The sequence below is a fragment of the Microcaecilia unicolor genome, chromosome 4, assembly GCF_901765095.1.
Source record: "Microcaecilia unicolor chromosome 4, aMicUni1.1, whole genome shotgun sequence".
In the NCBI taxonomy this organism is placed as follows: Eukaryota; Metazoa; Chordata; class Amphibia; order Gymnophiona; family Siphonopidae; genus Microcaecilia; species Microcaecilia unicolor.
The window spans coordinates 304,295,719-304,323,020 of NC_044034.1; the positions used below are offsets into that span (position 1 = coordinate 304,295,719).

Genomic DNA, 27,302 nt, shown 5'->3' on the forward strand with positions numbered 1-27,302 from the left:
GTCACCTCCGAAGTTTGTACCATATGGAGTGAATTCCCCATGGGTCCACGAGTCGCTGTTTGTGCTCCTGGGTCCTCACTGGAAGCTCCTTTTGGCCCGCCTTCCGGGTCGTCGGGGTTTCCCACCAGGGCCACTTTCGACATCGGGCTAGGAGGGACGAGCGAAAGCGATGGTGGTGATAGGGAGATTTCCTCTCCCGGTGAGGTTTCCGCTTCTCCGGATATCCCCACAACGGGATCCTCTCTCCGAGTCCTGGAGGTACCGGGGAAAAAACGTTCCAACGAAGTTTGACCCGTTGAGGGAGTTGAGGTAGGTGGAGGCACTACCCTCAACACTCCTTTACGTTTATGGGGCATTGTAGAACAGGAAAAAAGAAATTACTCGGCTCAACTCTCATAGAGCGTTTTCATATCCACCCGGTGCAGCGGCCATCTTGATTACTCCCCGAGGCCCGTGGGCTCAGTGTTATCCATCGCCAGCACTTATTTCTGATGTCCTACAGGCCCTCTCTATTGAAGATCCTGGGAGGGGCGTAGCCTCCTCTGGGAATCCGAGGATGGCAAGTACCAAAATGCCTGCTCGAGCCTTTCCTTTGCATGACTCCATCCAAGAGCTTATTTCTGCTCAATGGGCTGACCCCGAGGGACCTTTGAAAGTTTCCAGGGCTATGGGGCAATTATATCGTCTAAGTGAGGAGCATTTGGCTCGCTTTGCAATGCCTAAAGTGGATGCCCTAGTCACGGCTGTGACAAAACGGACTACCCTCCCTGTGGAAGGAGGTGTTGCCCTGAAGGATATTCAAGACCGAAGGCTGGAATCAGCGCTGAAGCGGTCCTTTGAAATTGCAGGTCTTACTATTCGGGCGTTTGCATGCAGTTGTTATGCTGCGAGAGCCTGCCTAGCATGGTTGCAACAGGCAGTTGAACAGCCCGGTGATGGAGCGGAGCCCCTTTCTGAGGTGGCTCCATGGATGGAGTCGGCCCTGTCCTTTTTGGCTGACGCCCTTTATGATATTGTCAGAGCTTCGGCTAAACAAATGGTAGTAGCAGTGACGGCTCACCGTTTTCTTTGGCTACGACATTGGGCGGCGGACATGGCCTCTAAGCAAAGGCTGGTGAAGTTGCCCTTTCAAGGCCTTCTCCTGTTTGATGAGGAGTTGGAAAAGATTGTGAAAGGCCTGGGGGATTCCAAACCTCAGCGCTTACACGAGGATAGGCCGCGGCCTTCCTCCAAGGGTCAGGCGGTTCACTCCTCTTATAAACCTCGCTTCCGTGAAGGTACCGCCCGGGGTGTTCTGCTGGGTTCACTTTGCGTGGCCGTTTTCAGCAGAGGAACTCCTTTCGCTCGGACAAACGTTCCGGAGCCTCAGGCTCAAGGCCTGGAGTTCAGGGGCGACCCTCTCAATGATGGTGCGCCGGCCCCCTCCTCATTTCCTGCAGTAGGAGGAAGACCTTCCTTCTTTTTCGAGGAGTGGGCCAAGATTTCCTCAGATCAGTGGGTTCTGGACCGGATCAGAGATGGTTACCGAATAGAATTCTATGCCCTGGTAAGAGATGTGTTTGTGGAGTCCCGATGCGGCTCTGCCGCCAAACGGGCGGCGGTAGAGGAGACTTTGCACAGTCTGAGGCAGATAGGGGCTGTGACCCTGGTGCCTCCCGCCGAACAAGGTCTAGGCTGCTACTCCATTTACTTTGTGGTGCCGTGAAAAGGTGGGTCTTTTCGCCCGATTCTGGACTTAAAAGAGCTAAACAAGTCCCTAAAAGTGCGGCATTTTCACATGGAAACCCTGCGCTCCGTCATTGCGGCGGTACAGCCAGGAGAGTTTCTCACGTCTCTGGACCTGAAAGAAGCTTACTTGCACATTCCAATTTGGCCCCTGCACCAGAAGTTTCTGCGGTTTGCGGTGATGGGAAAACATTTCCAGTTTTGGGCCTTGCCTTTTGTCCTCGCCACAGCTCCCCGAACCTTTTCCAAGGTAATGGTGGTAGTAGCTGCTTTTCTCAGGCGAGAAGGTATCCGGGTTCACCCGTACCTAGACGACTGGCTCATCAGAGCGGACTCTGCTACAGAGAGTCATAAAGCTACAGCCAGAGTGGTCTCAGTACTTCAATCTCTGCGCTGGGTCGTCAGTATGGCTAAAAGTCACCTGACCCCATCACAATCACTAGAATATTTGGGGGCACGGTTCGACACAGACTCGGGATATGTATTCTTACCCGAGCAAAGGCGGAGCAAGCTTCAGAATCAGGTCCGTCTGCTCCTGAGGATGCCCCGCCCGTGAGCTTGGGACATTGTCCAGCTATTGGGATCGATGTCGGCCACCTTGGAATTGGTGCCCTGGGTGAGAGCGCACCTGAGACCTCTGCAGTATTCTCTACTTCATCGATCTCAGGATTATCAATGCAGACTCACGTGGCTCCCTGCGGCCCAGCTCAGCATGGAGTGGTGGCTCTCAGACAGCATGTTGCGGCGAGGAATGTCGCTGGCGCTCCCTGATTGATGCCTAGTGGTAACAGATGCCAGCCTGCAGGGCTGGGGCGCACATTGCAAGGGGAAGCATGCCCAGGGTCTCTGGACACCCGACGAGTCGGAGTGGTCCATCAACCGCTTAGAGTTGAAAGCGGTATTTCAGGCACTACTAGCCTTTCAATTGACCCTGGAAGGATTGGCTGTCAGAGTTCTGTCGGACAACACGACAGCAGTGGCCTACATAAATCGACAAGGCAGCACTCAGTGCAGAGCTCTAGCCGCGCAGGCCGAACAAATTTGCCACTGTGCCGAGCTACATCTGCAGTTTCTGTCAGCAGCTCATATTGCAGGCCAGAGCAACGTGCAAGCCAATTATCTAAGCAGGCATCAAATCGATCCAGCGGAGTGGGAACTTGCAGACGAAGTATTCCTGCAGATCTGTGCCAAAGGGGGGACGCCTGTAGCGGATCTTATGGCCTCAAGTGCAAATGCCAAAGTCCCGTGCTTTTACAGCAGACAGAGAGATCCTCGCGCTGCGGGGTTGGATTCCTTGGCTCAACCCTGGCCTATGGGCCTCCTGTATGTGTTCCCTCCGTGGCCTTTGATAGGGCGAGTGCTCCTGTGGATTCGGCTTTATCCAGGAGAAGTGGTTCTCATCGCCCCGGACTGGCCCAGGAGTCCGTGGTATGCGGACCTTTGGCTGATGCTGGTGGAGGCTCCCTGGCCGTTGCCTCTGGTACCGAACCTCTTGTCACAGGGCCCGGTAACCATGGAGGATGCCTGCCGCTTTGGCATGGCTATTGAGAGGGCGCAATTGAGAGACAAAGGCTATTCTAACAATGTTATTTCCACTCTCCTTCAGGCCCGCAAGCGGTACTTCTGTGGCTTATGCCAGGATTTGGAGACTGTTTGAGTCATGGTGTGTTTTCAAATGCGATCACACTCATGCGGGCTCCTGTCTCGCCGATTCTGGACTTTTTGCAGGATGGGTGTACAAAAAGGCTTGGCCTACAATTCCCTGCTGGTGCAAGTGGCAGCATTAGCCTCCCTTCTTGGTAAGGTTGAAGGCGTGTCTTTAGCTGCACTTCCAGATGTTGCACGGTTTCTTAGAGGGGTGCTTCGGCTCCGTCCTCCCGTGCGGGCACCCGGTTCAGCTTGGAACCTGGGGCTGGTTTTAAAGGCTCTTCAGGGTTCTCCTTTTGAGCTGCTGCGGCATGCTTCTGAGAAAGATCTCACCCTAAAGGCCGTCTTTTTAGTGGCCATTACTTCGGTGAGACGGGTGTCAGAACTCCAGGCGCTGTCCTATCGAGACCCATTTCTGCAATTCTCAGAGTCCGGGGTCACGGTGCCTACCGTGTCTTCCTTCATGCCTAAGGTGGTTTCAGCGTTTCACCTAAACCAACCTATTTTTCTACCCTCCTTTGATAGGGAGGAGTTTCCAGAATCTTTTGGGCAGTTGCACCTTTTGGATGTGCGCAGGACTCTGTTGCAGTATCTTTCAGGACCTCTAATCATCTTTTTGTATTGTTATCAGATCCTCGCAGAGGGTCTTCAGTGTCTAAAGCCACTATTGCCCGCTGGCTCAAAGAAACTATCTTCTCAGCTTATCTGCTGGCCGGCCGGTCTCTGTCTGTAGCCTTTAAGGCGCATTCTACAAGAGCGATTTCTTCCTCTTGGGCTGAAACTGGAGCACTCTCTCTTCATGAGATATGCAGTGCAGCAACATGGGCTTCTAAGCTCTCATTTGCTCGACATTACAGGTTGGATGTGGCTGCTAAGAGGGATGTGCGCTTTGGAGCTCAAGTGTTAGCGCGTGGTGTGGCTTGTTCCCACCCTATCTAGGGATTGCTTTGTTACATCCCATTCGTAATGGCTTCATCTGCTTGATGACAAGGAAGGGAAAATTAGGTTCTTAACTTGGTAATTTTCTTTCCTTTAGTCATAGCAGATGAAGCCATGAGCCCTCCCTGTCTGATTGACTGCCTGATTGACTGTGTGCTGATGTGACTCTATTTGATGTTCAGTTTCTTTCCTGAAGATTTAGTCCTTCCTTGGGAGAAAGTTGGAAAACAGTCTTCAGGATTACTGTTCAAGTACAGGAGGATGAGTTCATTCCCTCCTTTGAGTTACTGGAGGATGAGTTCATTCCCTCCTTTTGAGTTACAGGAGGATGAGTTCATTCCCTCCTTTTGAGTTAATGCTCCTGTTATGGGGCCATTGTTCGCTGTGAGGAAAGTTCATATTATTCCCATTGCGGTCTGTATACTGCTTTGGAAGCTTCAAATACTGAAGAGGCAGTGGAGCTAGCTAGCCAAGAGCTACTATGGTTTTTGAGTGCTCTCTATCTCCCCCTGCTGGTTGATGGACACAACCGATTCGTAATGGCTTCATCTGCTATGACTAAAAGAAAGAAAATTACCAAGGTAAGAACCTAATTTTCCCATCTTGACATCAGTATGTTTATTAAAAATGTATTATACTGCGTATTCCAAACAAGTGGATCTATGCCGTGTACAATCATACTAAAAACAGACAAATGAAAATAATGCTAATATATAAAAGGACAGTAAAAAATAAATCAAAAACAATCAATCGAAGCCAACTGTGGAGTCCCAGGTTAACTCCCCAACTGAAGAGTCACTGAGGGCTAATTTGGAAAGTGAAAAAGAACTAGTACGTTTTGAGGAGCATCTTGGACTGAGAAAAGGACTGCTCAGTATGAATATGAGCTGGAAGAGAATTCCAAAGTATGGGTTCCAAAGATGTAAAAAGAGTGCTGTGTCAATTGCAAATGGGTCTGTCGAGGATATAGGAGAAACATACAATTAGCATCAAGAGGGTGGGGTATATGGAATGGTTAAAGCTGAGAGGTACCTTATTAAGATCAGTCACAACATTAAAATGCTTTATGAGCAAGAGGATCTTAAATGGAACTCGAAACTGAACAGGAAGCCGTGAAACAGAATAAGAAGAGATGATCGCATCTCCTGGCCTTACAAAGAACGTGAGCAGTTGAATTCTGTAGGGTTTGAAGGTGTTTGATTTGTGATTGAGGAAGGTCCACGTAAATGGAGTTATAATAGTCTAATATAAGAAGAGCATGTACCCAGAAGCGCATTGGAGTCGATACTGGCTGAGACTATTCTCCAGTCTCTCAAGGGACCAAGCTCACTTGGGACCCAGGAGAAACTCTTTCTCGGCACTCCTGCCCAGAGTCTGGACATGAGTCCAGCAGATCGAAGCAGGACCGCTCCTGGGAATCTGACCTGGAATTAGAGGTCTTTTTGGAGGAGAGATCCCTTGGTCTCCCATCAGACTCCTCCCCTACTCATGAAAGGAGAAAACTTTCCCCTGAGGAGCTCTCCTTTACTAATTTTGTTAGGGAGATGGCTGAGATTATCCTTTTAAGTTGGATGTTGAGGATGAGCCAAGGGCAGAAATGTTGAACATCCTTGATTTTGATGCTCTTCATAAGGAAGCTGTGACAGTTCTTGTTCACAGCATTCTTAAGGCAGTACAGATGAAACAATGGGTGACCCCTTCTCTGTACAGCCTATTCATAAGACCAACTCTTCCTTACCTGTGTATGTTCTTCGAGTCCATTCTCAAAAGACCTAGAAGCTCCCAGATTCACTCCTCGGTGCCCTGGGGAGGGATGTGAGGATTTTAGAATCTTTTGGGAGTAAAGTGTTCTGGAATGCTAGCCTCCGGCATACATTCTTACTAGCACTTTGCACCATTTCCAGTTGGCTAGCAGATTTGAGTGGACAAGTCCCTTCAGACAGTCCGCCCAAATGTTTGTTTCTTTCGATCCCAACAGAAGGGGAGTTGCTGTTGGGAAACGCACCATTTCCAGTTGGCTAGCAGATTGTATTTCCTTCACTTATGCCCAAGCTGGGATGACTCTTGAGGGTCATGTCACGGCTCATAGTGTTAGAGCCATGGCAGCGTCAGTGGCCCACTTGAAATCAGCCACTAAGGAAGAGATTTGCAAGGCTGCGACGTGGTATTCAGTCCACACATTCACATCGCGTTACTGCCTTCAGCAGAATACCCGGCGCGACAGTCGGTTTGGGCAGTCAGTGCTGCAGAATCTGTTCGGGGTTTAGAATCCAACTCCACCCCCCTAGGCCCATTTTTATTCTGTTCCAGGCTGCACTCTCAGATGTTTCTTCATAGGTCAATTCTTGTAATGTCCTTGCCGTTGCGAGGCCCAATTGTCTCTGTTTGTTGTTTTGAGTGAGCCTGGGGGCTAGGGATACCCAATCAGTGAGAACAAGCAGTCTGCTTGTCCTTGGAGAAAATGAAGATACATACCTGTAGCACGTATTCTCCGAGGACAGCAGGCTGATTGTTCTCATATACCTGCCCGCCTCTCCTTTGTTTTTTCTTATTTGCTTTGTTATCGAACTAAAGCGGGACTCTCGCGCGTCGGGCGGGAAGATGGCTGCGCATGAAGGCTCTAGGAAGCTTTGTTGCTAGGAAGATTCCGTTCCTCACGGCTGCCGTGGACGTCACCCAGTCAGTGAGAACAATCAGCCTACTGTCCTCGGAGAATACCTGCTACATGTATGTATCTTCATTTTCCCTCCGGCCCCTGAATCGATCAAAGCCATAGTGCTAATACAAAGTTCCTTCCAGCACAGGAAAATAGGGACGGAGACAAGATTATCCGGAAGAGGTGAGAATCGACCCAGGGCCACCCCCTTCAACGGCCCTGGGTCAACGCATTTCCCGGTTTATTTGGGCAATATCTCAGGAAATGGCCAGCCTGCCCACAATAGAGGCAGAGTTGATTGTCCTGACGGTGAGCCCTTTCCTTCTCAGAGAGGCGATGCCGCCTGATAACCATCGGCTCTTCAGAGATTCCAGAAGTGGTGCCAGTAGCTCCTTTAGGAGAAGAATGATGCGACACCCGAGGAGATGGTCTCTGTGATTGACGCTGAGCAGAACGTTCCTCTGTCCTCTCTTGAAACCGAACGTCGATACGGATGCAGAGAGTAATCAGGGCATCCAATGTGGTCGGAAGTTCCAGGCCTACCAACTCGTCTTTGATTTGGCCCGTTAACCCCTGCCAGAAGATGGCCGTGAGGGCCTCCTGGTTCCACCTCACCTCGGAGGCTAGGGTTGGAAAGTGTACGGCATATGCCCCTAAAGAACAATTGCCTTGTTGAATCCGGTAAAGTTCTCTGGCTGCCAAGGAGGGACATCCAGGCACGTTGAAAACTAACCTAAAGTGGCAAAGAAATTCCCCAAGATCAGTGAGTAGAGGATCCCGCTGCTTTCAGAGATGACAAGCCCAAGCTAGGGCTGGTCCGGAAAGCAGGGAGATTATATAAGTGATCTTGAGTTTATCGGAGGAAAAGACTCTGGGTTGCATTTCAAAAAACATAAGACATTGGTTGAGGAACCCTCGACAAGCGGAAGGGGTACCGTCAAACCGGGGAGGCTCAGGGAGCCTTAATCCAGGAGTGGGTAAAACTGGTCTGGACGGTACAGCAGGAACTTGCCATTGGGACTGATGAGTAGACAACTGGGAAGAAACGTCCTGCAGGACTCTATACAGACGATTCAGCTGGGCCTGTTGTTGCTGAAGAACCTGGGCCAAATTCACCAAGTTGGGTTTGTCCGGCGAACTCATGGCTTCGGCTTACTGTCAGACCTGTGAGTTCTTGTACCAAGTAGAGCGCTGCCGAGCCCGGTACTCGGACCAGGCTCTGCTTGGCGGCCGGACAACCCTGGGTTTCACCTGCGCTGACTGCCGTTCCCCAGAGGTTGAGGCCGTAGGTGCGGGTGGCCTGCAGGGCTTACGAGATAGAGCAGGAAGCGGGGTGATGAACGTGACAACCAGATAGGCAGCAGGCAAGAGAGTGATCCAGGCACAGGCAGAGTTAGTAGGCAGGCAGCAGGTCAAGAGAGTGATCCAGGCACAGGCAGAGTTTGTAGGCAGGCAGCAGGTCAAGAGAGTAATCCAGGTACAGGCAGAGTCAGTAGGCAGGCAGCAGACACGAGAGTAATCCATGTACAGGCAAGGTCAGGAGGCAGGCAGCAGACACAAGAGTAATCCAAGTACAGGCAGATTCAGTAGGCAGGCAGCAGACACGAGAGTAATCCAGGTACAGGCAGAGTCAGAAACGAAGAACAAAGTAGAGGAGAGGCACACTACTGAGCAAGCAAGGAGTCTAGGGAGAGCACAGCTGATAAAAGTGCTGGCGTCTGACATTAGCAGGGAGAAGGGGCACAGCTATAGGACAAGAGCAGGGGAAGGAGGAACCGGAAGACCAATAGGAGAGAAGCAAGGGAGGCCAGGCAGAGGAAAAGCAGACCCAGGTGGGTGGAAGCAAAGCAATCAAGGAGCCTGGAAGCCAGGCAGAGAGAGAGCAGAGCGAGGTGCATGGAAGCCAAGCAATCAAGGAGCCTGCAGCTCCTTCACCCAACGCATAATTAAACTCTGGAATTCGTTGCTGGAGAACGTGGTGAAGGCGGTTAGCTTGGGAGAGTTTAAGAAGGGGTTAGACGGTTTCCTAAAGGACATGTCCATAAACCACTACTAAATGGACTTGGGGAAAATCTACAATTCCAGGAATAACATGTATAGAATGTTTGTACGTTTGGGAAGCTTGCCAGGTGCCCTTGGTCTGGATTGGCCGCTGTCGTGGACAGGATGCTGGGCTCGATGGACCCTTGATCTTTTCCCAGTGTGGCATTACTTATGTACTTATGTACTGAATAAGCCAGAGAAGAACCACACGCACATGGCTCAGGGCTGTGCCAGTCAAGTGTGCGTGTCGGCGGGACCCTGCGCAGCCCGAGGACGCCGCTTGGGTTGAGTTAGGGGACATGACATCGCCTGCCTCCAGCTGGGACTCATTTCTCTACCACCTGTCCGGCTGTGGCCTAAGGGTTCACCCTCCTGGACTGTGACAGATTGCAAAGGCCATGAGCTTGGGTGAGTCGCCGGCCTTGCAGTTGCTCCAACAGCTGGCATTCCCAATTCCATCATCTTTTGGTGCAGTCTAGGATCTGACCTTGCATATGGGCCACCTGCACCCTCGGAAGAGAGTCCTGACCCACCAGTTACTCTGGCAGTCTCTGGGATACGACTTTCACCGCTGCCCCAGTACGATGTGAATCCTAAGACCTGCAGGGGGTTTCTCAATCAGTGCTGGATCATCTTCGAGCTACAGGTACGGACTTCCTTTCTTACAGAGCCCGAGTGGCGTATATCATCTCGCTCCTCTTGAGTCTAGCCCTTGTTTGTACTTCTCCAGTTTGAGATTGGAGTGATCCTTTACTGAACAACCTGAATGAGTTTCTGGGCCAAATTCGTAGGATCTTTGAGAAACCTGGGAGGGCCTCTTCCTCAACTTCTGAACTTTTGAACCTGCGACAAAGATAGGAAATCAGTTCCGGACCCTGGTGTCAACGCTGGACTGGCAAACCTAGTCGCCGTATTCTGGCAGGGACTGGCGCCCCAAATTAAAGATGAGCTGGCTGGGTGAGACCTTCCAATGATACTGGATGACCTTATCCACCTATGTACCCAGGTGGACATCTGGTTTTATGAGCATGCACAGGAGAGACGGTCTTTTCACAAGATGGTCCGTCTAGCACCCAGTTTTCTGCATGCCTTCTAAGACTTTCTCACCTGCCTTCATCAGGGAGCCCATGCAAGTGGACCGATCCATTCTTTCTGATCAGGAGAAACAGTGACACTGGTCCCGGGTCTGTTTTTGCATTGTGGGGAGAAAGGCCACTATGCTCTCAGATACCCACCAAAAATGGGAAACTGTTGAACCTAGCCTTGGCCAGGAAAGCAGAGCTAGACTTCTGTGTATGGTCCACACTCAACTTCTGGTTCCCACTTCCCTAGAACTGGACCAGGATCATCCGCCACTGAGGCCTCCCTCGATTTTGGAGCAGGAGGGAGCTTCATCGATGAGGCGCTTGTTCAGTGAGGTGCTTGCCCGAAACTACAGCATCCCAGCCTGAGAACTCCCCAATCCCATACCGGTCTCCTTGGTATAGAGGAACATCCAGGGGTTCTGCGTCTGAGAATCTGAGTCCTTCACAGAGAAGCCACCTTCTTGTACGTTCTTCAGATGGCAGTTAACCACATTATTTTAGGACTCCTGGAAATGGGAGTGGCCCGAGCACCACGCGATCGTCCCACAACGATCCTTCCCGGTCGGATCAGCGCCCGACCCAAGGGGACAGACCGGATGAGTTCCGTGCTGGAGGCCGAGGCCTGGATTGGGTAAGGACGGTGCTCGTGACCTGAACGGGTTGCAACCTGAGCCAGTGCTGGGCGACCACCCCCAGCACAGGTGGCAACCGCTGCTAGCCACGGGGATTGAGAGAGAGAGCGGTGGCAGACCCACACGTGGAGTCTACCGGCAGCCTCGGCTTGGCTATTCTCCCGAGATGCGACCTGATCCAGTGCAGAGTGATCACCCCCGGTGCGGTCAGTGGCTGTTGATAGCCGCGAGGATCGAGAGAAAGAGCAGCGGTAGCCTTGCACGTGGTCCGGTGGTGTCCTCGGCTCGGCCATCCGCCTGGGCTCGGCCACCGCGGGACGTGACCCGAGCCAGTGCTGGGCGGCTTGACCTCGGCACTGGACAGCCACCCCCGGTGCGGACAGTGGCTACTGCTAGCTGCAGGGACCGAGAGAGAGAGCGGTGGCAGCTCCGCACGTGGAGTCTGGTGGCGACCTCGACTTGGCCATTCTCCCGGGCTCAAACGCCTGGACATGCTCTAACACCCCTGCACATCCACAAACGCCGCGCCGGAGATGCGGACCCTTAGCAACCCGACAGCACACCTGACCCCGACTAATGGAAGGGCACTTCTGTAAAGACGTACAAATGATGTAAAAACTTGAACTTGAATATGTCTAAACAGTTTCCTACCTCCAACCATTGTTACAGATCTCAGAGTCATGGAGACTCTTCGCCCTGGAGCAACACCACTAATTCACCCGACTGTGAGTAAATTATCTGTATTTATTAAAAAAAATAATAATAATAATAAAAAAAAACAAATCAAGGACCCAAGTCCAACCACATACCCTATCGAACAGGGCATACCAGGAGCCCAAAGTGAACCAATATCAAAATGAATACCATCAAATTACTCCTAGTAACTTACTCCTTCTCACTGATCCATCTAACACTAACTAACCCACTCACAGAAAGTAACATCATCCCAATACTACATAATCACCAAAGACCGATTAGATACACCCCACCTCATCAAACCGACAACAACTAAAACAAAGGACAAACACCAACGTGCGGACAACCCCAACAGAAGGGAAGGGAACCCTAAAACAAACCCACAATAACATAGAAACAACAACTAACAAAAATCCACATAACACCAAACATAGACGACCCACACCAAAAAATCCAAATGGGCTACATCAATGCCAGATCTGTAATAAAACAACAATAGTAACAGATTGGATCACGTCAGAAAACCTTGATCTACTTTTCACCACTGAAACCTGGATCCATGATCAAAAGGACCCCATAATCCTAGATCTCCGCCCCCCCCAGGATACAAAATCGCTCACTGGACCAGAAAGGAAAAGAGAGGCGGAGGCATAGCAGTAATCTATCGATCACAGTTTACCGTCGAAACCACCGCCGAGTCCATAACACCCCAACTTGAAATTGCCTCAGTCAGAATTCACAACAAAACTCTGCTTGATCACCTGAATTGTGTCTTGTTTTATAGACCACCAGGTAATTGGATCGATGGCCAGACAATCTTCACTGACTTCATTTCGAACACGTGTGCAACCAACTCTAACATACTACTATTAGGAGACATCAACCTTCACCTATAAGACCCAAACTCTAACGCACGAGACTGTAAGGAATTCCTCCACTCATGGGATCTCAGATGGCCAGAAATGCAAGCAACCCATGCCAAAGGGCATACACTCGACCTTATCTCACATAAACTGTCAACAGACCAGAACCTAATAATAACAGATATCAAATGGACAGAAACACCATGGACCGATCACTACAAACTAAACCTATCCCTAAATTGGCGGAAGAAGGGCTCAAACCACACACAAGAACACACAACCTACAGTACCAGAGGCCAAATAGACCCAAAAACATTCTGGCTACAGATATACAATAACGAATGGACAGCGCAAACAGACTCCATACACTATCTCACAGAATGGGATAAAAGATGCAGAAGTATACTTAGATGAAATAGCACCCTTACGAACTAGAACCTCACATAGGCATAACACTATACCATGGTTCAACGATGAACTGAAAACATTAAAAACACAATTCAGGAAACTCGAACGAGCATGTAAAAAGATAAAAGACGAACACACACTCAATGCATGGAAACAGTTACAAAGAAAATACAAATACACAATAAGACAAGCCAAAAGGACATACTCTAAACTTAAAATAGGGCCTGATCACAAAGACATGAAGAAACTATACCAACTCGTGAATAAACTACTAGACACTACGGCGGTCACCACAACCAATACAGACATTCCATCTGCAGACAAACTTGCTAAATATTTCAATGAAAAAATTACAAACCTACGCAACACGCTAGCTCAGGACAATACCGATATAAACAGTCTGGATCTAACCCTCGGAGAATACCCAGCTGACCGAACTTGGTCAAACTTCACTTCCCTTACCGCCGAAACAGTCACCCAGGCGATCAAAAGGTTCTCTAACACCCACTGTAAATTGGATACCTGCCCTAGCTACCTAATAAAATCCGTTCCTGACCGCTTCATAACTGACCTCACATCCCACCTAAACTACATGCTTCAACAAGGTCTGTTCCCTAAGGAAAACGGCAACATCCTACTCACCCCAATACCAAAAGACACCAAGAAAAATACAACTACCGACCAGTAGCATCTATCCCACTGGTAATCAAATTGATGAAAAGCATGGTAACCAAGCAACTTACTGACTATCTAAACAAATTCTCAATATTACATGAATTACAATCAGGATTTTGCCCCCTCCAGAGCACTGAAACAGTACTAATTACTCTCTTAGCGAAATTCAAGCAAGAAATAGCAACAGGTAAAAGCATACTTCTCCTCCAATTTGACATGTCCAGTGCATTCGACATGGTAAACCATAATATACTGCTAAGACTCCTCGACTACTTCGGGATCGTAGGAAATATACTCAGTTGGATCAAGGGTTTCCTAACCACTAGAACATATCAAGTGAAATCAAATTCAAACATATCATCACCATGGAAAGCAGACTGCGGAGTACCTCACTATCACCGATCCTCTTCAACCTAATGATGACCCCACTAGCCAAGTCTTAATCTGACCAAGGTCTTAATCCTTTAATCTATGCAGACGATGTGACAATATACATTCCTTACAAACACAATCCGTCAGAAATAACTAACAAAATTAAGCTCGGCTTGAACATCATGGACTCATGGGCAAATGCATTTCAACTAAAACTCAACACAGAAAAAACACACTGCCTCATCTCATCCCAATACGTGAACAACCCCATAAGTATGAACCCCCCAGACTACACCCTCTCCATCTCAGACAGCCTGAAACTACTCGGCGTTACAATCGACCGCAACCTAACACTAGAGAGCCACGTGAAATCCACAACTAAGAAAATATTCCATTCAATGTGGAAACTCAAATACGTGAAACCATTCTTCCCTAGGGAAACATTCCTGAACTTGATACAATTAATGGTACTAAGCCACCTAGATTACTGCAATGGAATTTATGCGGGATGCAAAGAACAACTCATAAAGAAACTTCAGACCGCTCAAAACACGACAGCTAGGCTTATATTTGGAAAAACGCGATTCGATAGCGCCAAGCCCCTCCATGAAAAATTGCAGTGTCTCCCAATCAAAGAACGTATTGCTTTCAAAATCTGCACTCTGGTTCATAAAATTATCTACGGCGAGACCCCGGGATACATGACAGACCTCATCGACCTTCCAGTCAGAAATACAACCGGATCAACACGAACATATCTAAACCTCCACTACCCAAGCTGCAAAGGACTCAAATACAAATCAACTTATGCATCCAGCTTTTCCTACATAAGCACACAACTATGGAACGCACTACCAAAAGCAGTGAAAACAACGTATAACCTCCTAAGCTTCCGGAAATCACTAAAAACTTACCTGTTCAAACAGGCATACCCTACCGACTTAAATACCTGAACCCAGCAACACTACCAAACCAAAGAACGTAACGGCCATAACGTAACTCTTCCTCTATACGATTCCCTAATATGTTTGTTCCACATGAACCCTAATGTACCATAACATCACTGTATAACTGTATATACCGGAATTGGCGAACACATTTACGGTACTATGTAAGCCACATTGAGCCTGCAAATAGGTGGGAAAATGTGGGAATCAAATGTAACTAATAAATAAATAAATTTGGTGGTCTTGCAAGAAGGTAATGGCCTTTTGGAAATCTGTTCATATTCGGTTGCAAAATTGGCTTGGACATACAATTTCCTGGGATCCTGCTGTTTTCTTATTCAACAGGACTCTTCCAGGAATCAGTAGTGTAGGCCGGGTGTTTGCAAATTATTATTTTAGTGTGGCATGCCTGGTGATTGCATGTTCCTGGAAGCTGCCCTTCAATACTTAAATGGTACAATTTGTTATGGTACATTTGTGATCTTGTTTAATTTTTTATTTTTCTTATTCAACAGGGAACCTACCATCTACCATGCAGCTGTTTTAACCAATCAGCAAAAGTAAACAAAAAATATCTGTCATTCATTAAAAAAGCTGAACATGGATCTAAGCTGCAGTTAGGCTTAGTAGATTTGTTTAATAACAGTTTCACATCTGCAGTAGTCATAGGTAGAAATTTACACCATAGTCTATCCACGGCAATATCAGGTATGAAATAAGATGCAACCGGTACTTTCGGCATATCAGTAGTCACCTTTCTACGAATAGTTGCAACTTTTCTTCAAAATAAGTAGCTAAAGTCATATCAGCAGGACAAATGGTAACTGTATTAGATGTTAAATTGGAGATACTAAAGTGGTTATCAACCAAATTAAACAGTTTGTGTATATTTAAGGCATACAGGCTCTTTCCTGGGTTTCTTATCTCTCCCATCGTACTTTTAGTGTATACTTTGGTGGATCCTCTTCCACTTCTATCCCACTATCAGTGTACCTCACATATCTGTCCTGGGACCTCTTCTTTTCTCCATCTACACTTCTTCCCTTGGTACCCTGATCTCATCCCATGGTTTTCTGTATCACCTTTATGGTGATGACTCCCAGATCTACCTCTCCACACCAGAAATTTCAGCAGGAATCCAGGCCAAAGTATCAGCCTGCCTGTCTGACATTGCTGCCTGTATGTCTCACTGCCATCTGAAACTAAACATGACCAAGACTGAGTTTCTTATCTTTTCCCTTAAGCCAACTTCTCCTCTTCCCGTATTCTCTGTCTCTGTGGATAACACTCTCGTCCTCTTTGTCTCATCAGCTCATAACCTTGGGGTCATCTTCGACTCCTGACTCTCCCCGCTGTACATATTCACCAGACTGCTAAAATCTGGCGTTTCTTTCTCTATAATATCACCAAAATTTGCCCTTTCCTTTCTGAGCACACTACCAGAATCCTCATCCACACTCTTATCACCTCTCGCTTAGACTATTGCAACTTGCTTCTCACAGGTCTCCCACTGAGCCGTCTCTCTCCCCTTCAATCTGTTCAAAATTCTGCTGCATGACTTATATTCTGCCAGTGTTGCTATGCTCATATTAGCCCTCTCCTCAAGTCACTTCATTGGTTTCCTATCCGTTTCTGCATACAGTTCAAAGTCTTGTTACTGACTTACAAGCGCATTCACTCTGCAGCTCATCAGTACTTCTCCACTCTTATCTCTCCCTACACTCCTCCCTGGGAACTCCGTTCACTGGGTAAACCTCTCTTATCTGCACCCCTCTCCTCCACCGCTAACTCCAGACTCTGTTCCTTTTATCTTGCTGCACCATATGCCTGGAATAGAGTTCCTAAGCCTGTATGTCAAGCTCCATCTCTGGCTGTCTTCAAATCTAGGCTAAAAGCCCACCTTTTTGATGTTGCTTTTAACTCCTAACCCTTACTCACTTGTATCATTTTATCATTCCCACCTTAGTAATTCTCTTATCCCTTATTTGTCCTGTTTGTCTGTCCTAATTAGATTGTAAGGTCTGTCAAGTAGGGACTGTCTCTTCATCCGTGAGAAGGACCACGATGGACTGGGAAAAGTTCATTTGAGAATGGAGTGGATATAGCACCATGCATGGAAGAGAGTGTGTATCAACAACTAGAAAAACTAAAGGTGGACAAAGCCATGGGACCAGATGGAATCCACCCCAGGATATTGAGGGAGCTCAGAGAGGTTCTGGCGGGTCCTCTTAAAGATTTGTTTAATAAATCCTTAGAAATGGGAGAGGTTACGAGGGATTGGAGAACGGCGGAGGTGGTCCCTCTTCACAAAAGTGGTGATAGGGAAGAAGCTGGAAACTACAGGCCGGTAAGCCTCACTTCGATTATTGGAAAAGTAATGGAAGCGATGCTGAAGGAAAGGATAGTGAATTTCCTGGAAGAAAATGAGTTGCAAGATCCGAGACAACATGGTTTTACCAAAGGGAAATCGTGCCAAACGAATCTCATTGAATTCTTTGATTGGGTGACCGGAGAATTGAACGGTGGACGTGCTATAGACGTAATCTACTTAGATTTCAGCAAGGCTTTTGACACGGTTCCCCACAGGAGGCTCTTAAATAAACTGGATGGGCTGAAGATAGGACCCAAAGTGGTGAACTGGATTAGGAACTGGTTGACAGACAGGCGCCAGAGGGTGGTGGTGAATGGAGTTCGCTCGGAGGAGGGAAAGGTGAGTAGTGGAGTGCCTCAGGGATCGGTGCTGGGGCCGATTCTGTTTAATATATTGTGAGTGACATTGCCGAAGGGTTAGAAGGTAAAGTTTGCCTATTTGCGGATGATACTAAGATTTGTAACACAGTGGACACCCCGGAGGGAGTGGAAAACATGAAAAAGGATCTGAAAAAGCTAGAAGAATGGTCTAAGGTTTGGCAATTAAAATTCAATGCGAAGAAATGCAAAGTGATGCACTTAGGGTGTAGAAATCCAAGAGAGGCGTATGTGTTAGGCGGTGAGAGTCTGCTAGGTACGGATGGGGAGAGGGATCTTGGGGTGATAGTATCTGAGGATCTGAAGGCGATGAAACAGTGTGACAAGGCGGTGGCCGTAGCTAGAAGGTTACTAGGCTGTATAGAGAGAGGTGTGACCAGCAGAAGAAAAGAGGTGTTGATGCCCCTGTACAAGTCGTTGGTGAGGCCCCACCTGGTGTATTGTGTTCAGTTTTGGAGGCCGTATCTTGCTAAGGATGTAAAAAGAATTGAAGCGGTGCAAAGAAAAGCTACGAGGATGGTATGGGATTTGCGTTACAAGACGTATGAGGAGAGACTTGCGGACCTGAACATGTATACCTTGGAGGAAAGGAGGAACAGGGGTGATATGATACAGACATTCAAATATTTGAAAGGTATTAATCCGCAAACGAACCTTTTCTGGAGATGGGAAGGCGGTAGAACGAGAGGGCATGAAATGAGATTGAAGGGGGGCAGACTCAAGAAGAATGTCAGGAAGTATTTTTTCACGGAGAGGGTGATGGATGCTTGGAATGCCCTCCCGCGGGAGGTGGTGGAGATGAAAACGGTAACGGAATTCAAACATGCGTGGGATAAACATAAAGGAATCCTGTGCAGAAGGAAGGGATCCTCAGGAGCTTAGCCTAGAATGGGTGGCAGAGCTGGTGGTTGGGAGGCGGGGCTAGTGCTGGGCAGACATATACGGTCTGTGCTGGGGCTGGTGGTTGGGAGGCGGGACTAGTGCTGGGCAGACTTATATGGTCTATGCCGGGGCTGGTGGTTGGGCGGCGGGGATAGTGCTGGGCAGACTTATACGGTCTGTGCCAGAGCCGGTGGTGGGAGGCAGGGATAGTGCTGGGCAGACTTATACGGTCTGTGCCAGAGCTGGTGGTTGGGAGGCGGGGTTGGTGGTTGGGAGGCGGGGATGGGGCTGGCCAGACTTGTACGGTCTGTGCACTGAAGAGGACAGTACAAATAAATAAAGTAGCACATATGAATTTATCTTCTTGGGCAGACTGGATGGACCGTGCAGGTCTTTTTCTGCCGTCATCTACTATGTTACTATGTTCATGCCCAGTGTACAGTGCTGCGTACGTCTAGTAGCGCTATAGAAATGGTAAGTAGTAGTAGCAATTTGGCTAGAATGAAATTCTTTTTTTTTTAATCAATTGTTTATCTGACAATACCTTAAATCGCCACCTCTTTTTATCATCAATTAACAGTGACTTTCTCTAAACTCTTTCACTCTTTCTGCAGCCTTGTTTTAAGGCCAAAAGTTCTTCGTTAAATCATTTCTTTGAATTATGTATAATCTTAGTCTTGATTTTATATGGAGCTATATCATCTAGCATACCTGAAATGTGTGCATACCATCTTCCGTATGGTCTCACAAAGACTTTTCAATTTATTCCAAAAAAAGTTTAGAATCGATCTTTCTTCTAATGCCCACGGTGATGAAGTGTCACGTGATGCTGTGTCTCAGTGATGAACTGTCAGGTGATGAAGTGTCACCAAACTGTTTTTATATGTTTCTTTATTGTACATTTTTGTTTTGTTTTTGCCTAGGATATACAACTAAGAGACAATATTTATTAATCTTTAATAAAACTTTTTTGAAGCCCTTTGTTAAAAATCTGTATTAGAACATGTTACTCTAAAGTTGTAAAAAGAAAAATATGTGCCATTCTCAGTTAGTACAGTGTGCACTCTTGTAGGGCTTTCAGTGCATTTCTAATTTTTACTGCTTCATAAATAGGTAAATTAGAAATAGAAAATGAACATATACTGGTGCTCACAGGTATACATTACAATTTGTATTTCCACGTAAGCATGTATTTGGAATAGGATTTGGTAGGTAGCTTACACCAGCATTCTTTCTTTCAATTTAAAAAAATTTCATGTCAATAGCTTTTTCTTCTCACTTTCCTTTTTGCATTTCAGATGTTTAAGCCATTGTCAGTTAGTGTTAGACTGGTAGGAATGGAGATCTGGACAACATATAATTTTATAGACATTAATGGAGATCCCTCTACAGTTCTGGACAGATTTCTGGAGTGGAAGGAAGCTACACTTGAACAACGTGTGCAGTTTGACACGGCTGTCTTAATAGCGTATGGATTCCTTGTGTTTATTTTATAAAGTCTATATAAATGTTGGAAGTAATGACAGAATTTCTGCCCTGTGTTTTGAGGCCAAAGTAATGAAATGTGCTACGTTAGTGCACTTTTTTAAAACTCTATCTTACAGCACATTTATATCAGCAAAATTAACTACTGATTAAGTAAGGAGGAGAGAGAGTAGGGGTGGTATTATTCATGAGGACTGTGGGGTAATTGTGGGGTGCAGTTTTGGAGGATGGAGGAAGTTGGTAGATTGATGGAGAGTGCAGTTCGTAGGGGGTTTAAAGATAGATGGATTGGAGAAGGTGGGAATAGTTACATGGGGTTGATGTTGCTAATGGGGGCAGTTTGAAAGGTGAATCAGTAGTTGGGGTTAATTGGAGTATGGTAGTTTTGGGGAGTTATATAGGGGGTCACAGTTTGGGGTAGGAGAAAGTAGTTGTGGAAGGAATTTTGGTGGTGGGAGAGTTATGGATAGGTTTGGGGGATGTTTTATGGAGATACTAGTAAAACAGGCCCGTTTCTCAAACCAATGAAACGGGTGCTAGCAAGGTTATCATCTAATGGAGATTATGTTTTTAAGGGAACTTGTTAGGAAGAATGTGCTGTGATGATAAAGAATAATTGGGAAGGGTGTACAATGAGTAATATGGTCCAGGGGTATGACATGGATTGTTTTCTTCTTTTTTTTATCTTTGTGTTTTGTTTTAATTTTTATTTATAATATATTTCCAAAAAGCTAAAGAGTATGCAGAAATTTAAATTTTTTTTATTAGAAATATAATGCTTGTTTATATTTGCAAGATTTCTTTATAAACAATATTTTTAGTGAAAACTTTGTTACATTGAGGGAAAAGCTTTCCTTGTTCAGGACCATCTATGACTTTTACAATTGCATCAGAAGAGTTTCAAACTCTTGAAAATGCTACATACATTTGCCCATGTGTAAACACTGGTTCTGGGAGGAAAATGCCAACTTTTTTAAATGTTTGTCCTTGTGACTTGTTAATTGTCATTACAAAGGCCAGTTTCACAGGAAATTGTTTTCGACGAATTGTAAATGGGAGGTCAGTGTTAGATGGTGTTAGTTCAATATGTGGGATAAAAACAGTATTCCCTGCAGTTGACCCAGTGATTACTTGACTAATAATGAGGTTAGTTTTCAAGTCTTTCACTATTAAGCGAGTTCCGTTACATTACCCTCGCTTGGTATTTAAATTCCTGAGTGGGATAATTATGGCTCCAATTTTTAAATGCAGTTTATGGCAAGGCATGCCAGTTGGAGTTTGTTCATGAAGGAATTCTACAGGATATAACTGATGTTCCTCATCATTGGAGTCATGAATGGAGTCCGAACTTATGATTCATAATTTTTATTAATTTTTATATACTTATTACAGAAATTATCATACTGCAAAAGTGTAATACAGCCATTAAATACAACAAATCATCTAAATAAAGACAAATATTGGCTTCCTTAGACCTCAATAGTGGGGAGGCAGGAAATAGTGAAGATATACAAAATCAAAACATATTAGTGAAACTTTTATGGTACCGTCAGTCCCATTTATAATTCTAATTCTATCGTTGTTTAGTGTCTAGAAAAGTCTGAAGCTGTTCAGGCATATAATATATGTATTTAGCTTGATTCAACCTGATGACACATTTACATGGGTAAGCCAGGAGGAAAGAACCTCCCATTTCCAATACTTTAGACCTCATAGATAGAAACTTTTTACGTTTTTCTTGTGTGGATTTAATCACATCCGGATAAAGCCAAATCTTTTGACCTGCAAATTCTCGATTAGTAGATTTAAAGTAAAGACACATAACTGCATTTAAATCCTGTTGAAATACAAAGGAAATTATCAATGTCCCCCTTTCTGGTGATTCCTCAATTGTTTGCTCCAAAATGGCTGTGACATTTTGTAGATCAATAGAATTTTCTGTCCCAACTTTTTTCATCGTGCTTGGAATATAATATATTTTATCCAGAGGAGGAAATACTTCTTGGGGAAAGTTTAAATTTTCTTTTAGATATCTCTGGAACAGATCTTTTGGAGATTCTCCCAGTATTCTAGGAAAATTCAACATTCGAAGATTTAATCTCCTATTGAAGTTCTCTACCTGTTCCAGTTTTCTTCTAATTTCCATATTGTCTTTTACCACTGCCATTTTGAAATCTTCTGTTTGTTTTGTCTCTCTCTCTAAGGCCTCAATCTTTAAAGTAAAATCTTGTTTTGCCAAATCTAGGGAGCCTTTCACTTCCTGTACATTGAAATTCAAAGTCTTTACCTCATCCGAAGATTGTCTCAAGGTTTTTTCTATTTCCAATAACTTCAGCCAGATCTTGCCCAGGCTCACCTCCGTCTCCTCTGCAGCTGCAGTTGTCTTTACAGAGCCAGGCTCCCCTCTGGGCTCCCCAGGATAGCCCTTTCCGGGCTCCAAGAGAAACCCCGACTCGCTCAAGGCAGTTGCAGGGCAAGGAGGCGTCGTAGAAGGCGGGGAGAGAGAAACTTCTATTTCCTGCGGGGAGGTCGCTTCACCGGCCCCACTCGCTAAGGACTCCGCTCCGCTTCTTCGGGACAATGCAGGGAAGAAGCGTTCCAAACCTCCGCTTGCCGGTGTGGACGTCGCGGGGTGAAGGGGAATCCCCCGAGTCGTCCCTTTACGCTTGGTATGCGGCATTACAGGAAAAAACAGGTATATAATTTTAAATTCCGCAAGCAAAAGGCAGGAGCTCGCTTCTAGCACACCTGCTCACGGCGCCATCTTGACACGCCCCGAGATACTGGAGTCCGAACTTAAATAAGTAATTGTCTCACCTTCTAAAATATTTAGAACAGCCTCATTTATCTTGTCAACATGTGCATTTTTTGGGCAAAGAATAGCCTTTTTAGCAAAGTTGTAAACAGTATCTGCGGTAATTTTTTCTCTCAAAACGGCATTAACTATATCGCCATCACAAATGTGCTTCTGTGGGATTTCGATAATATCTTTGAAACCGTCTGGACATGGAAGATTTTTGTCTGCAAAAGTAATAAGCCAGTTGTTGTAATCTGGGTCTACAGAACGGACATTGTTGTTTAATTTTAGTATTTCAATTTTTTTTCCATAGTTTATTTTCTTATTGTATTGGTTCACACTGGAGTCTGCAAACGCCTCTTCGGTATTATGTAAGCCACATTGAGCCTGCAAATAGGTGGGAAAATGTGAGATACAAATGTAACAAATAATTTCTGCATTCCTATGTAGACGCTCTCCTCTCAGTGGTCTCAGGCCATGGGATTAGTCTTAGCCTACATATGAGTTACTCTACAACTGCACAACTCTCTAGTGGTGAATGGTGTCCTAGAACCTAACCCGGGGTCCATTTTAGCGTCCTCCATTTCACAAGGTTTTCACCATGTATGCCTCCTTGGTAGGATGGGGAGCTCATCTCAATGGTCTCCATACACAGGTATCTTTTTTCCCCATGAGAGAAACAATTTCATATCAATCTCCTAGAATTGCAAACAATTTGGAACGCCCTCAAGACTTTCCAGGACCGCCTACTCGATCAGACAATATTAGTTTGCACAGACAACCTGAATAAACAAGGAGGAATATGTTCTTACCATCTCTGTTGACAGGCAATCTAGATATGGACTTGGGCAGCTTCTCAAAACATCTTTACCTAGCCGGCAAACAGAATGCTGTAGCAGACAAATTGAGCAGAGTCCTTCAGCTTCATAAATGGTCTCTAAGCATGCCTGTAGCTTGTCAAATATTCCAATAGTTATTCCAGCAGTGGGGAACCCCACAGATAGACCAGTTTGCTTCGCCTTAGAACAACAAGCTTCCGCACGTTTGTTCCAGACTGTGCTCCCAATTGTGTAGCCCCAGATGTTGTCTTGTTCCATTGGGGGATAGGCCTATACTCCTTTCCCCCACTGCCTCTCATAAGGAAAACTCTTCTTAAACTATGCCAAGACCAAGGGGCCATGATTTTAGTTGCTCCATACTGGCCTTATCAAATATGGTTCCTTCTTCTCCTAGAGTTATAATCCAAAGAACTATTGAGGTTAGATCCTTTTCCAACCCAACTAACACAGAACAAAAGGTCTTTCCTCCATCCAGACCCTTGCTCCCTAGCCCTGATGGCTTGGTTCCTGATGACATAGATTTACATTCCTTAAACCTAAAAAGAAAACTAAAAAAGGCAACAGTCTACTTGCTACATAAAAGTCTATTATAAAAAGTAGACCGATACACATATATAAAAACAAAGAAATAATTTATTCAAACCAAGATAAAAGCAGTACCCGATGTGGCCACGTTTCACCCTCAGGCTGCGTCAGGGGTAAAACTACAAATAAAAACATAAAAATAGTGATAACATCATCTCAAGTTATGTATGTATGTGTATATTGTAAAGTGGATCCCCTTTTCTCCGTGGTTGCAGCTCTTCCAAAAACCCCAAAAAAAACAGACTCCAAAAAAAAAACAATGAAGCTTTTTATTAAACAGGAGGGTCGTCCCTCCTTCCCTCAGTTACGTCTCCAAAAACACCAAACAAGGTTACGCAGTACAGGCTTCAACATCTGCTTCCTCCCCCCTGTCACCTGGAGAGTAGCAGTAAAAGAAAAAAAAACACACTGCGCAATTCAGCCCTGGTTTTAAACCACAGTTCACCTTTTTGCCCTGCTTTAAAACACCGCTCAGTCAAGTCGGGCTTTCAAAACACAGTTCAATTTTAGCCAAGCTTTTAAACACAGCTCAGTCCAGCCCGGCTTTCAAAAAACACAGTTCAATTTGAGCCAGGCTTTAAAACACAGCTCAGTCCAGCCAGGCTTTCCAAAACACAGTTCAGTTTGAGCCAGGCTTTAAAACACAGCTCAGTCCAGCCAGGCTTTCCAAAACACAGTTCAATTTGAGCCAGGCTTTAAACACAGCTCAGTCCAGCCAGGCTTTCAAAAACACAGTAATGGCTTTGCGCGGGCTCAAAGCCTAGGGTCCCACCCTCTTGGTCAGTCATACTCCTACCTGACCTCCTCCCGCTTGACCCGGCTTGGCCACGCTACTCTCTTGGTTTTCGCTGAGCCAGAGCTGAAAAGTCCATCGGCTCTTCCAGGGCGCTCTCCGGTTCAGTTAACTCCATAGGGCAAGGCCCACTCTCCTCTTCTCTCTCCTCAGGAGCCCAATCCATATTCTCTTCACCCCGCCCTTCTCCCAGCTGCTCACCCTTTCTTTCATTAAAGCTCTTTGGTGTCTCTTCTTTCTCCACCCACCTGTTCCACCACCTCTTCCACCAGGTTGGAGAATCAGCCTTGTTCCTTCCCCTGCGGCCCTCCTCTGGTGACTCATGGGAATGCACATAGTTTCTCTTATCCCCAAGTTCCCTTTGGGCATGCTGGGAGTTGTAGTTCCTTATTTCTGGTTCTTTCTTGGGGGATGCCTGCCTGTAACGGGGGTATTCTTGCTTAGCCCAGGGTTCCCCTGAGGCATGCGGGGAGTTGTAGTTTCTTGCTCTCCTCTTTTCTTTCTGTTCCCCAGAGCTGCCTACATACTCTTTACAATATATATATATATCTTCTCAAATATATAAAAAGTCATAACAGCAAATGATAAAATAAAGTACAATAAATGCATCACACGTTCAAAAGTAAAATGGAGGAGTAGATAAGACAAGCCACATTCCAAACATATAAAAGTGTATAAAACGTTGAATGGATTTAATCAAATCCAATAATGTATCAACACATACCTAAAAATCAGGGGTGATCAACATACCCCTTCAAAAAAAGCCTAAAACAAAATTAAAAAGATATACATTAATCCCATCTTGATCAGCCCATGTATCACAAATTCTACATCTCACCAGTCAGCTCAATTAAAATTCTCATCATATCAACAATTGACTATATTTCATAGTGTAAAACATTCCAACCTGATAAGTGGAGCTTGATGTAAAAATATAGTGAGTTTGGAGGTGTCCCTTTAAGAAATGGAGAAAACTCCAACCTTTGCAAAATTTATCTAACAAATGGAACCTCAAACCTCCAAACAAGGGACCATACCAAAGTACTCATAACACCTTGTATACACAGGAGTAGATTACTATCATAGGTTCCTACTAAGGAGGAAGAAGAGAAAAAAAGCCCAAACGCAAAAACTCAACTTAAATGAGAAAACCGTATGGGATGAAAAACTCTCCTCCCCTCTTATAAAAATATATTAACTATGTTAAAGGAACACCAAAACCAAACCAACCTAAACTGACCCCAACCCAGAACCAGACTACCTATAAGGAGACCCCTCAAGAGACGAGAGCCCCAAAGTAACCAACTCGAGCACTATAGCAGTAAGGGAAAATCCAAACCTACCCACTCTATTAGTAAACTTGGTAGCCCCCCATTGCCAAGCAACCAAATAAAAGATTTTATACTTAGCTTAGTCCCAACACGAAAGCTTCAAAAGGAACCTGCGTAGTTGTTTTGTTGAGAATGCTGGCAATTAATGATCAACAGTTCCCCAAGGGCTCCGGAGCCTTGCAAAAAATCTTTAATTCGACGAAAAAACGCCGACCCTCCAACAAGAGCGCCTTGTTTCACCACCCTCGTGGCTGCTTCAGGAAGGGCGCTTTGAATCCATCTGCTACTGTAAACGACACTGGAAACCGAGTCTCTGTCGTATATGTGCCAAAGATGGTATAGGAGCAGGAACTCCGGTTCAAATTAAGTTTCTTAAGTATTGCTACAACGTCCTGACGTCATAACGTAATGACGTCCTATCATCTCCAATCCTCATGAAGAAGCGAAGGAAACCACACCTCCAACTGTATAATTAATAATAAGCATTCCACTCGATGTTTTTATTTAATCCTGAGGGTGCAACTGTTTTAAGTACATAAATCCAGTGTTGTTCCTTACAAATAGACCACCTTGAATCCTAAAACTTCAAGTGGAAGAGATTTTTTTCCCTTTGGTGTGCAGCCAAAACACTCAGCCCTGCTAGGTGCTCTCTTCCCACTCTTATGGAGTATCTCCTCCATGTTTCTGATTCTGGCCTCAGAAAGAACTGTTAGAGGACACTTGAGTGCGATTAGTGAATTTCATTTCAGAATTGATAATAAACCGGTTTCTGTTCATCCATTGATACTAAGATTCATGAAGGGTTTATTTCATACTAAACCTCCTATCAAACCCAACCCCCTGTGGTTTGGAATCTCAATGTCATCCTCACAGTTCTCATGAAATCTTTCGAGCCACTTCACTCCTGTACCTTAAAATTCCTCACTTATGAGGTAGTATTCTTAACACCTCTTCTGTTAGAAGAGTAAGTGAACTTCAAGTGCTAATGGCAGACCCACCTTCATCAGGTTCTACCAAGATAGGGTTGTCCTCCAAACCTACCCCAGATTCCTCCCTAAAGTGGTATCTGAGTTCCACCTCAATCAGTCCATTGTACTTCTTGCCTTCTTCCCTAAGCTACAATCTCATCCTGAAGAAGTAGCACTACATACCTT

General features: G+C 45.7%; 1 protein-coding gene across 1 annotated transcript in view; it reads left to right on the plus strand.

Moving 5' to 3' along the window:
- The window catches only part of LOC115469711 (disintegrin and metalloproteinase domain-containing protein 9-like), a 538,235-nt gene that overhangs the window by 201,099 nt on the left and 309,834 nt on the right, over positions 1 to 27,302 (plus strand). The window contains exon 5 of the mRNA XM_030202498.1: positions 19,617 to 19,786. Within this exon, the coding sequence (XP_030058358.1) occupies positions 19,617 to 19,786 (170 nt within the window). The remainder of the gene's footprint in view (positions 1 to 19,616; positions 19,787 to 27,302) is intronic.